Source organism: Centruroides vittatus, unplaced genomic scaffold, assembly GCF_030686945.1.
Source record: "Centruroides vittatus isolate TY-2023 unplaced genomic scaffold, ASM3068694v2 scaffold_769, whole genome shotgun sequence".
Classification (NCBI taxonomy): Eukaryota; Metazoa; Arthropoda; class Arachnida; order Scorpiones; family Buthidae; genus Centruroides; species Centruroides vittatus.
This window is the reverse complement of record NW_027122717.1, coordinates 5,207,819-5,219,812: the sequence shown is the minus strand read 5'-3', so window position 1 is coordinate 5,219,812 and position 11,994 is coordinate 5,207,819. Positions and strand designations below refer to the sequence as shown.

Here is an 11,994-nt window from a genome sequence, read left to right as displayed (position 1 = left end):
ATAATTAGGCTCGGATTAACGTAAGCAAGATATGCAGATGCAATGAATCGTCAAGGAAACAGTACTTCAAATGTTATGAGTAAGCATTAAATTGCTTGAGAGAACGAATCGTGCAAGAACACAATTAAGATGGAAATACAGGTTTTTATTGGTTTCTGAGGCTATTAAAAGCCTGTATTTCAATCTTAATTGTGTGTCTTCATGATTTGTTTTCTGAAGGAATTTTATGCTTACTCGTAATAATTATAACGAGAACAAAAGGCAATGTAGTATAAAGGACTTCTGTGAGAACCTGGAGACGTAATGCGAGAATCTTTCCTTTGATTGGAAAAACTTATTTGGAAATTTTCTTTAATTATTTAACGATGTTAGAAAATTATTTAATTAGGAAAACTAACCATAAAACATTCTGTTACTTTCGAGTTTGTAAAAGAGGGAAACAGAACTTCCTTTCTGTTTTGTCAAGAGACTTGACCGCGAAAAATGATCTTCTCTCACATGTTTATAATACATCTGGTGGCACGACTCATCTCTCAGATCCTGTCACATGGTGTGCCATATTGACTCCCGATTGGGGCGATTCGAATATAAAAGGGTAAGGGTGCGACTAGGCAGACTATGCAGCGAGCGAGAAGAGGCGAGACGCGATAAATATCAAAACCTGTTAGATATGTGCGAGAACCAGAAATTCGCTCTTTCCAGCGTTATTTCTCGCTTCTCGCTTGTGCGTGGTTTTCCTTTGCGAAAACTAAATCGCTCGCAACTTCTCGCTCGCTCTAAATTTGCGTCTGCATAGTCGCACCCTAATCGCGAGTTAGGACGCGATCTTTCAATTATCCTAATTGGAGTCAGGAATCCTCAACAATAAGATCCCAGTGATCTGTTTGAATGAATTTACAGTCATCCACGGAGAAAGTGAGCGAGCTAGTCCGACCTCGTAGTAGTAGTAAAGATTTGCTTGTGAGCACTAAATTGATCTTTTTTTATTGATAGACTCATTACACCACAAGTGGTGTAATAAGTCTAGCAATAAAGGAAGTCCAATTTACTGATCAGAAGTAAATACGAAAACTAGACAAGAAACGTATCATAGTAGGCATTAAGAGTGTTATCGACCCCAGTTCCTCACAGCGAGTTCCAGCAGCGCCGCTAGCTGTTTGAGCGTCCGTGTGCAATACCGATTATGCCGCCCGTGTGCAGTGCATGCCTTGCACGCCCGCTTACGGCGGGCCTGGCGAGTTCTACACTTCAGTTCTTCGAGATTAGAGCTCATAGTTGCCACGCAGAGTCTGCATCAAACACGCGAGTATAGTTTGGAAGGGTATCTGTGAAACCCATCGCACGTAGATCGCTGAGAATACAAAGCGAAGGGCACATACGTCTAAAAATGCACAAGCGTAACTTCTTGAAGCAGAAGAGATGCATGCAAGCAATGGATATCATGAAAATGATGATAAATCTAGTGGTATTTACACAAAAACACATATCGAAAACAATTACCATGAACCGTTACGGCCGTTTCAAGTGATGCTAACGATGGCTCGATAATTCAGTCATCAAATCAAAATGGATTTTCATTTGGAAAAATACCTGATGACATTTTCACAGACTATCCACGATCAAAACGAAAATCTCGGAAGTAGCACGGTGAAGAAAGAATTTGCTTCACTGGAAATGACAACAACACAAGAATCTTCAGTTCTTACAGAGGAACAAATCTTAGAAAAATTGCACAAGGAGCAAACATTAACGCAGTTAATTAATTCTTCATGTTACTCTTCTTTAATCTTACTGCTCCCTTGGAGAAGGGCAACCCGACGACAAAGGGGATGCACATGCCCAAAATGTCCCAATGTACAAGCGTCCTAGTTTGTATCCTGTTGCGTAATGTATGATGCCCCTTTTTTAATACCTTGTGCCCCTTTTTTGTAGTCTGCGGGCGCCCCTGCCCTTAAACGAAAAGAGTCTATAGATTATAAAATTCACAAATTTATATTTCTTGATCACACGCACTTACTTTGCAATTTATGAAATCGCATATTCTATAAAACAAATCTCAATTCCAAATACGATTAAATATTTATTTTTCCGGTGTTTAAACAATACGCAAGATTTAAACGCACAACGAGAAAATCTTGTAAAAATATTTGTTTAAAAATATATATTACTAGCAGATGAGCCCGGTGTTGCTCGGGCAAAAAGTAACAACAGCAAAAATTAAGATGATTAGATTATTTCCTACTTCTATCCCTTCTACCATATTATAGTACTGTATTTGATTTATATTTACAAAGGTTATCTTACTTATGAGTTTATCAGACCGTGTGCCCAATCTAACACATTTTTAACAACACATCTAAAGAATTTTAAATTCTTTAAATTGTGTACACAAAAGAATTCTTATGTGTTGAATTGGTCACTCGATATGATAAACCCTTACGTAAGATAACGTTTGTGTTTATATAAATTAAATGCTATACAAGAATATTAAAACGAAAACAATATAAAGAATTTGGTTAGTTTAGCTTACCATTGTCACATTTGTGGCGATACTCGGATGGTACGAAATGGCACAATTTCATTGGTCAAGTAGACACCAATTGAAAATATACTTAAAATTTTTTAAGATCTCATATTCTTCTAATGTTAACTCTAAGAAACTGTACCATTCGCAGCCGAATATCAAACGGTAATCTACCAACGAATCAAATTTCACAAAAACACGGACCAAATGTTCGAAAATGGCACTCTCGAAAACTACTAAAAATATGTTTTGTGCTCGCCGGTAATTTTGTATTATGTAATTTTCCTGTTCTAATGCCATCATACCGCTGGTCCGATAGAAAGAAGAAAGCTGTTGCGGAAGGCGGTTGAAGTAATTCGACCAAAAGTAGAAGTTGACCTCCTTCCGGAAGAGAGGATGGTCAACCACTACTAATTAATACTAGTCTACTATTAATATTTGAAAAGTGGTCTGTGTTAGACAGGTTGTGATGGCTCCGCATGTCATCGAAGTTGCTAACGTCAATGTTCGAAAGACTTGTTTAAATAAAAACAATCGTGTAAAACTGTGAAAATAATTTATGTTATGTTATACCTATGCAAAAACAACTTATCTCACTGAAAATTATTTATTAACTGTAAAGAACGTTTTCATCCTATAACCAACGTTTTTTATGTAGCCTACTTTGTTATTTTAAATTGTGTATAATATATAAACAATTATATAATATATAATAAATTACAGTAATATAATATATTACTGTAATTCATTCTTGGGATTGAAGTAGCTCAATATTCCAAAGAATTTTGGATTTTAAATGTGTGATGATCCGACTTCTGCACAAATTCGATCGTCGATGTCGTCACACTTGCTCAATAATTGTTATCATCTACTACCTGAGAGAATCTCCTCTTACACTTTCTCGACGGCAAAAATGACGCATTCCCGTGATCTGCTGACCTCTTGGCCGGACGATATCGGTCTGATATCGATATTGGCGGCCAAAGAGTTAGCCGTCGCCAGTCCCTCGATAGTGAAAAATCGTCTCCAGATCTCTGTCCCTAGCTCTGCAAGTCACCACCCTTTTCGGATACGTCTGCCACGAACGTCTACTGGGTACCTATCTACTGGATATCCGAACTGTTTCCCGATTCTAACCTTTCTTTCGTTCGACCATAGCGCCCTAGACCAAGACCCTTCACAAGTTCCTCTATAGCAGTGATTCTTAACAGGGGGACGCCAAATTATACAAAATTTCCTTCAGAATATAATAAAAAGAAAATTGATGTATAACCGAATATCGTATTGAAAAGTGAAATAAGAAAGATAAAGTTTTCCTATTTAGATTTTTTATTTATTTTTTATTTCTTTCTACATACAACAAAGTTGTATGTAGGAAGAAATAAAGGCGCACCGGAATCCGATCGCCCGCGCACGCGGCCGCTCGCGTGATCGTATGACCGAAGCAACACGCCGTCTCGGCTTCCGTCTCAATCGAGACGCGGTAGTGTCTATCCTGTCGAGGCACTAAAGAGGTGCCGACCTTCCGGTCACAAATGTGTTCTTGGCTGTTCTATACAAGAAAGAATGCTTATCAATGTTCCAAATTTTTAAAACCTGGAAATGGCCTTTAGAACAGGTTGAAAACGTTCTAAAGGTTAGTAAATAATTTTCAGTGAGATAAGTTGTTTTTGTGTAGGTTAAGAAGCATCTAGCTCAGGCCTGGCCAACCCGCGGCCCGTCACGTTAAATTGTGTGGCCCGCTAAGCGATATTATATATCTATTAAAACTTTTGTTTCCGTTATGCGTATACCAAAACAATTAAATAAATGAAAATTTGCGTGTGTCATTGTTATAATGCGCAAGTGCGAGTACGAACTCTCGGTATAACAATAAAATCTTATTCATTTTGTATTTGTTTTACTTTTTTAATAGCATGTTTGCCTAAATTGTGGCCCACCGTAACGTCACTCGTGATCAAAGTAGCCCGCGAAACAATTTGGGTTGGCCAGGCCTGATCTAGCTGGATATTAATTAAGTATTTTATGTTATAATAAAGCGTTTATATTTTTTCAACAGACTGTATAAATTATGTGGGAAGTACGTTCTCGTAAATATCGCGTTTATAGAAACATTATTGGAGTGCTATTTGAAAAATTGTAGACCCATATATTTTGACTGTTATCCGTCTGTCTGTTCCTCTTCAATCTCGAGAAAGAAGTTAAATTCATTAATGCCGAGACAAATATAGAAACTGTACGGGCAGGAGGGCTAAATTAACTATATAGGAACGTCAAGATTTTTGAATGGATGTCACGTTACTTCGATTCAAAATTTTCCTTCCAAAGAAGTTAGGTAGATGACCGGCACGACTCTATTACTAACAGGAAAAGTATGATGTACAGGGACAACACCATCACTAAAAAAATTGAGAACATTGTGAAAAAAAGTTGTAGTCCGGCATTGTGACAATGTCACAATAAATAATCGCTCGTTGGAATTAGTTTAGTTTATTTGGTTATGGCAACGCTACACGTGAGTGATCTACAAGAGGGATGCATCCCAGGAAGACTTTCATGAGAAGCTGGATCCTATTTAGGTGAAGAAAACCCAGAAAACTCCACGTGGCCAGCCCGTTTGCCATGCCCGAACCCACGACTAACTACCAGTGTTCGGTGGTTTTAACCACTCCGCTACTGGAGGTCACTTATTAAAATTAAGAAAGTACTGTACCATTCAGATATGGAAAAAAATCCCAAGTCATCAGATGTGGAAAATTAAATACTTATAGATTTTTCACAGCGTAACACTCGATTGCACGCAGGCAGATGCTGTAGGTTACCTATCACAGTAATTATATAGCGCGTCTATTTCGCGCGCTATCATTGTCTCAATCATTGTCTCAGTGAATATAATACATATTTTGTAAAATTATGTACTTTTTATAAGTTATATTTAGTTATTATTTTGTTAAAGTTTTTCCAATGGATGGCGCTATGTGTAAATTAGCAAATCTAATGCAGATAGAAATTAATTGATTTACAGAAATCCAATAGATATTTTGGGGTTGGATTTACGACATTAGCTAAGTTAGCCAAGTTTCGTAGCATTGATCGAAAGGCCTAGGAGTGTATAGCGAACGAACAAACATTCTCATTTATGTATATAGATTTATAAAATTAATTGTTAGATAATTTAATAAACTTCTTTTATTATTGAAGATCATTTGGTCATTGCGAATAACATTGCATGCATATTTTAAGACATTAAAATCAATAATGCTATAATATAATTATTTGACAATGAATATGTTACGGACCGAGTGCCCAGCCATTGTGAATAATGACTAAAATGGCCATGCAGCCTGATAAATATTAACTAAGTTATTAAATTGACTAGACATTATGAATACAGCTACATTCTCTTTGGGAAATTTTTTTGTGTAATTATTTCAAAGTATTTTAAAAATGACATGAGACATTTTAAAAGTAAGTATTATTAACTGTATGAATTAAACTAATGTTAACGAAAAGTATTATTAACAAATTTATACTTCAATCAAAAAATCAACTTAAATGAAACTTCTGGAATATCATTTTCGTCTTATAAAAAATTTATTGTTGATGGTTTTGAAAAGAGTCTCTAAATCTTCCTCTGTATCAATGATTCGTCAGGTATAAAATTCTATAGTGAAACTTTTATTGCTCCAAACGTGCCCTCATTGGAGCTGCAGTTTATACCAGTATGATGCGGTCGATTTTTCATCAGCTGTATAAAACGTAATCCTTCAGACTATTTGTTAATGTTGTTAGTTTCCAAACAAGAACTAAACATAGTTTCTACGTCTTGATTACATCTTTCTACTGAACCCTGACTTTGTGAGTGCCTAGACTTTTCATGCGCCAGTTTTAACTCAGTCCACATACTATACAGTTTTTGATGACATTACTGGCGAATTCTCTGCCGTTATGGCTTTGTAGAATACTCGATGCACCGAAAGTTGTAAAATTGTCTAAAGGAACATAGGCTGTCTTTAATCCTTTTGGTTTTTAACGGTGGTAGGTGAACGAATTTAATCAGCTGGTCTTGGTATGGCCAGTATAAATTTATATTGCTTATTAGATTGCCATTGCATATACATGAGGTCGACCCGACATGTCGAGTTCATTTCATTACTTAAAATTGGTTTAACTACCAAGCCTTAAGCACATTCTTTTTTTCTGATAAATTTCACAAAGATCTTCCTGGTTATATTAACTCATTTAATCGGTTGTTGAAGCGGTTATTTATAATGACTGGGCATTATGAATAATGCCGCATTAATCACTTACAAGTTAGTCCATAACATATACATCAATTTCTGGTAAGTTGTCCTAGAAATGGGCCAACTTATCAGAAGTCGATTGATGTAGAGCCGCTGGCATTTCTCCTGTTCTCATTGTTTCGGGCATTTCCAAATAAATGCTTTTCTTTCAAAGTTAAAAAAGACCTATAACAAGAGCCGGATTAATAATAGAACACGAAGTACACATGCACGCGGGAGCATTGTCAAAATGGAGGCTCGAAAAAGAAAAGGAAAAAGACACACGCACGCATACACACACTATATATGTATGTAATATAAATAAGCGATAAATATATACAGGAAGTGAGGCGAAGTGTGTGTTAAATTTCACGCACGGGCATTTTCTCTCTTAATCTGGTTCTACTTATATTAAAAATGTATGAAAATTTTTAACAGTAGAAGCAAATAAAAATTTCAATTTTATTCGAATTTTCAACACTTTAAATGTGAAAATTCAAATACTCCTTATTTGATAGTCGAGCCAGGCATATAATAAAATGCACGTTTTGCAAATTACACTCGATAGATGGCGACACGCTATTAGCTCCATCTTTATTTAAAATTTAACTATTTTGTATATAATCATTTTACGTCTAGTTATTAATTTTTACATTGCATAAATGTTAAAAATATGCGCAGATTATTTTAATCTACTTTTGTTTTTTAAATATTCTCTCAGTCTGGCTTCTAAGTATAAACACCACGTTCGTTAACACAGGATTAGTCAGAAAATTCAAATTCGAAACTGTTGCGAAACGAGAGAGGGCAATAACTTTTATTTAAATATAACAACCTTAATAATAATCATTTTAAGAATTTAAATTAAATGATTGTTATTATTATTATTATTAAAAATTGATTGATAATACAAAATAATTACGTATACACTTATATATAAATTTATAACGCGTTCATAAATTAACCAATAAAATTACACATTAAAAGATTTTTTTAACGCTTCCGGCTTCAATTGTGTCATTTTAATGGTTAGATAATAATCAGATAAGCGACGCAAACATTAATTTTCTATAATTAATTAATATTCCCGATCCGAGCAAACTATTGTTCGGGTAATTAATAATTTTAAAAAACGAAAAAGAAAAGATGGCGCCGCGAAATCCATTCTTCCATAAATATCTAAAATAATAATAATAAATTTATATTAATAAATTCAATTGAAGGTAAAATAAAATTAAACGAAACATTATTTAAGATTGCATAATATAAAGCAAAGTTTTCGCCGCTACCTTAATAGAGATGGCGCCATGAAGTGGGAGTGAGGTCATCGGTGGCGTCACGATCGGTGGTTTCGTCCAGTAGAGTTAATGGGTTGGATTTTGTAAAGGAAGTATCCAATGCGGAAATATTAAATGTGTATAAACTGTAATTAATTCAAGTAATGGCCATAATATGATGAAAAGAGTGAGAATGTTCCAGATGAAGATGGCGAGCGGTGGAAGGAATAAACAACGAGATTCCAGGAAAGATGGAGGCGATGCAAATGGCGACTGCCTCTCGGAGGATTCGGACGCTGTCAGCAAGGGCAAGAGTAAAAATGGCATACTTAAGTCGCTCAGGTGGAGGTGGAGAAGGAGTAAAAGGGTTAAGCGCGTCGATAATCATCATCAGAACAATAGCCATCACGTTGATGACGATAGGATGCTTGCCAGTAAAAAATTTCGATTTAGACCTGGTAACGCCAACGGTGGGAGCGTCGTCCGTCCGGTCAACTGTCCGGTGGTGTCCGTCGAAGCTCGGCCGGTGCCTGAGCCTGCATGTGCCGTGGAGTTCCCCCGCCGCCGCGACGGGACGGCGGCCGTCCTGGGTTCTCGTGCTGACGGCGATGGCGGATGCGACTACGGCGGATCCGACTCCCTGACTGCCGGAGGGGCGGAATCTGACGAGAAACTGTTCGGTGGCGGGGAGACGTGCGAGACCGAGACCGGCGGTGCCCCGGCGCTGGTGCCTTCCTCTTCGAAAGCTCGTACCGTCGCCGACTGTCACGAACCGCCCCGGGTGGGGAGCCTGACGCAGGAACTGTTCAAGTTGTCCAAGTGCGGCTGGTACTGGGGTCCCATCACCCGGAGCGAGGCCGAGGAGAAGCTGTTGGAACAGAGTGACGGGGCGTTCCTGGTTCGCGACAGTTCGGACGACCGTTACCTACTCAGTCTCAGTTTCCGTTCCTTCGGCAAGACGCTACACACGCGCATCGAACATTGCAACGGCCTCTTCAGTTTCTATGCCCAGCCTGAGCTGGAGGGCCACACGTCCATCGTCAGACTCATTGAACAGTCCATGAACTACTCGCAGTCCGGCGTGTTCTGTTACTCCAGAAGTCGGTCCCCTGGTTCTCCTTCCTATCCGGTCCGACTGACCAAGCCAGTTTCGCGTTTCACTCAAGTGCGATCGTTGCAGTATCTATGTCGATTTGTCATCAGACAGCACACCCGTTTTGACCATATTCAGAAGCTTCCGCTGCCGTCTCGCATCAAAGGCTATTTAGAAGAAGGACATTATTAATTTTTAAGTAAAATATTTAATGTTCTTAATTTCTGTTGCTCAATTTAATATTTCTACTTGTTATTTTCTTTGTCTTGTTATTCGTATATATACTTATACAAAAAAAACTATATATATTCTGCTTCTAATACTCTCTACGTATCTTAAAGATATGCTCCTTTTTATTTTAAGCGAGTATTTATTGCATAGCTCTATTCTTAATATGTTTTTAGCCTTTCGTCAAGTCTATACTTTTTGCCATTCTGTAAGAATGTCTAAAACTCATGTTCAAAAACATTATTTTGCAAATTGTAAAAAAAAAAATGTTTATAGACTGTAAAATAATTTTGTACATTTGTTTCATTTGTGAAAATTTTAGTGAACGAGACCGAAAGTTATTTTAGAAACATTTTGCAAACAAACGAAAAAAACAAAATCTTAGTTTTGTTTTTATATAGAAAAATTAGTGTCAAATTGGAAGACTGTACATAAAAATTTACAAATTGTTTTCAATTTCGCTATCGTTCAGTTATCCAATGATGAATTTTAACGTATCGCATTCACGAATCTGCCGAGTTTGTTAACGGAAGAGTATGATGCTAGGAAATTTTATTTTTCATTGTAAAAAATTTTTTGGTAGTTTCATTTGGTAATGCAGCAAATGAAAAAAAAACTGCATCCTCAAAATAAATTTAAGTGAATAGCTAAAATTTGAGTTGTTGTTATTAATAGATAATTTTTCTTTTCTTTTAAATTTAGGAAAAAAACAATAGTCTTGCAAAATTAATTTTAAAATAGTACACGAGGATTAAGTTTTACGATAATGTATGGAGACGAAGATAAGTGCACTTAAATTTATGCAATAATCCCTTTCTGTGGTATGATGCATTAAAGATGTTAAAAAAAATCGATCATTTCTGAAGCCAATTTCTCTAATTATGTATTTGTTTCGATGCAACGCCCATCCAATTGAGTATGGCAAGCGACAGGTTCACGAGCCGACAAAGTTTAGTGCTAAGATATAACCAAATGATTATAATCTTAGTGATTTCGGATTCAATAAAATGCCATTTGGCTATATCTTGCCTTACAATGATTTTTATGCATATAAAAATCATTTAAATAGATTCACAATTGCATATTTGCTACTAATTCTCCATGTTTTTAAAATATAGTAACTAAAATAGTATCAATTTCGGAAGAAACTGAGACTAAAATAATAATTCTACTTATCTATGCTTAACTTTTACGAACTCGTTTTATATTTGTGTGGCTTTCCGAGTGTAATAAAAGCCCCGGCTAAATAAATGGCATTTCGTACTCCCAAAAAATTATTGTACAAAATATAAACTTTGAAGTCAAACTCTTTAATCGACTGGTGTATTTTATTGAGAGAAGTTTGATGTTTGATCTCTTCCTTGTCTGGCTTATATAGCTTTGCATAGCTTGACTACATTATAAAAATAACAACGAGCAAACCACTTTCAGCCTATTTTTGGGCTAAATTATGATAAATTAAATTAGCTTTAATATTTTAGCAATTTATTCGGGCTTTGATTATATTCAATGTACAAACAAATTACAACAGTGATCTTGTATTTTTTTTTTAAAAGACGCTGCATAAAGAGTAAGGAATAATTGATGTTCTGCTCCAAGATCGTAATTATTTTAATTGTTCTTGTATGTCAGAGCCGATAAAGGAGGAAATCGAACGCTTGCAACTTCAGATACTTAATTCTAATAATGTATTGATATAATGATAAAGACAATCTCTCTTTAATATTTGGATTGAATTGGATGCTTTTAGATCTAAAAAGCTATCCAGTTAAGATTGTAGCATATAAAAAAAATTCTACATTTATCCAAATTTATACTTAACAACTTCATCGAAATATTGTCTGTAACGAATAACATTTATTGTTACATTACGAGACAAAATATTGATCAAATCTCTCTTACTCCTTCCAGAAATATACTGTTTTTTAACTAATATGCTGGCTGTAATATATTTGTAAATTGCTAAATGTGCATGCTTGTTACCGGACCAAGTCTTCGAAGCACAATTTTTTGAACAATCAAAAAGTAAAATCTGCATTAACGAGCTCCGATCCGACGTACTTGCACGAATGCGACATAAGATAAACTTGTTATTTTATGCAGTCTGTTCAATATATATAAGGATTTTACTAAATATTAAGTACAAAAAAAATGTAATTTGTGTGATGATGATGGCACTTTTTGAATAAATAAATTTTATAAAATTGATTCTCGAAACTTCCATGTATAAGCTTTATTCTTAAAAATAAACTCTCTAAATAAATGTATAGATTCATTGAATCTTCTAAAAATATCTCAGCCATGTCCTAAAATTATAATTTTTTCAATAAAAATTTAAATTGACTGTAATTAATGGCAACAATTCCATTTAACCTATTTAATATTATTTTTCTTACATTTTTTAAAAAATTCTTTTTAATTCTAGTTTCTTTAAGTAATTAAATTAAAGCGTAACACTTAATTTTTAATTTAAATAAAAATTAACATTTAATATATTATTTACTAAATAAGTAATTTACCAGGAAATTGTTTCAAGTACTTAATACTGATTTTAATAAAAGGATATAAAGTATTTTTAATTTATTCTCT

The 11,994-nt window shown here is 35.2% G+C and overlaps 1 protein-coding gene across 1 annotated transcript; it reads left to right on the top strand.

Annotated features, from left to right (window-relative positions):
* The first annotated feature begins 8,094 nt into the window (after window positions 1-8,094).
* Socs44A (Suppressor of Cytokine Signaling at 44A) lies at window positions 8,095-11,622 on the top strand. The gene has a single exon (XM_067288218.1). The coding sequence runs from the start codon at window positions 8,260-8,262 to the stop codon at window positions 9,367-9,369; it is 1,110 nt and encodes a 369-aa protein (XP_067144319.1). The 5' UTR covers window positions 8,095-8,259; the 3' UTR covers window positions 9,370-11,622.
* Window positions 11,623-11,994: the final 372 nt, after the last annotated feature.

Bases quoted from the DNA above. Each gene is read 5' to 3' on its own strand.
- Socs44A (XM_067288218.1), top strand. From the start codon at position 8,260: ATGATGAAAAGAGTGAGAATGTTCCAGATGAAGATGGCGAGCGGTGGA.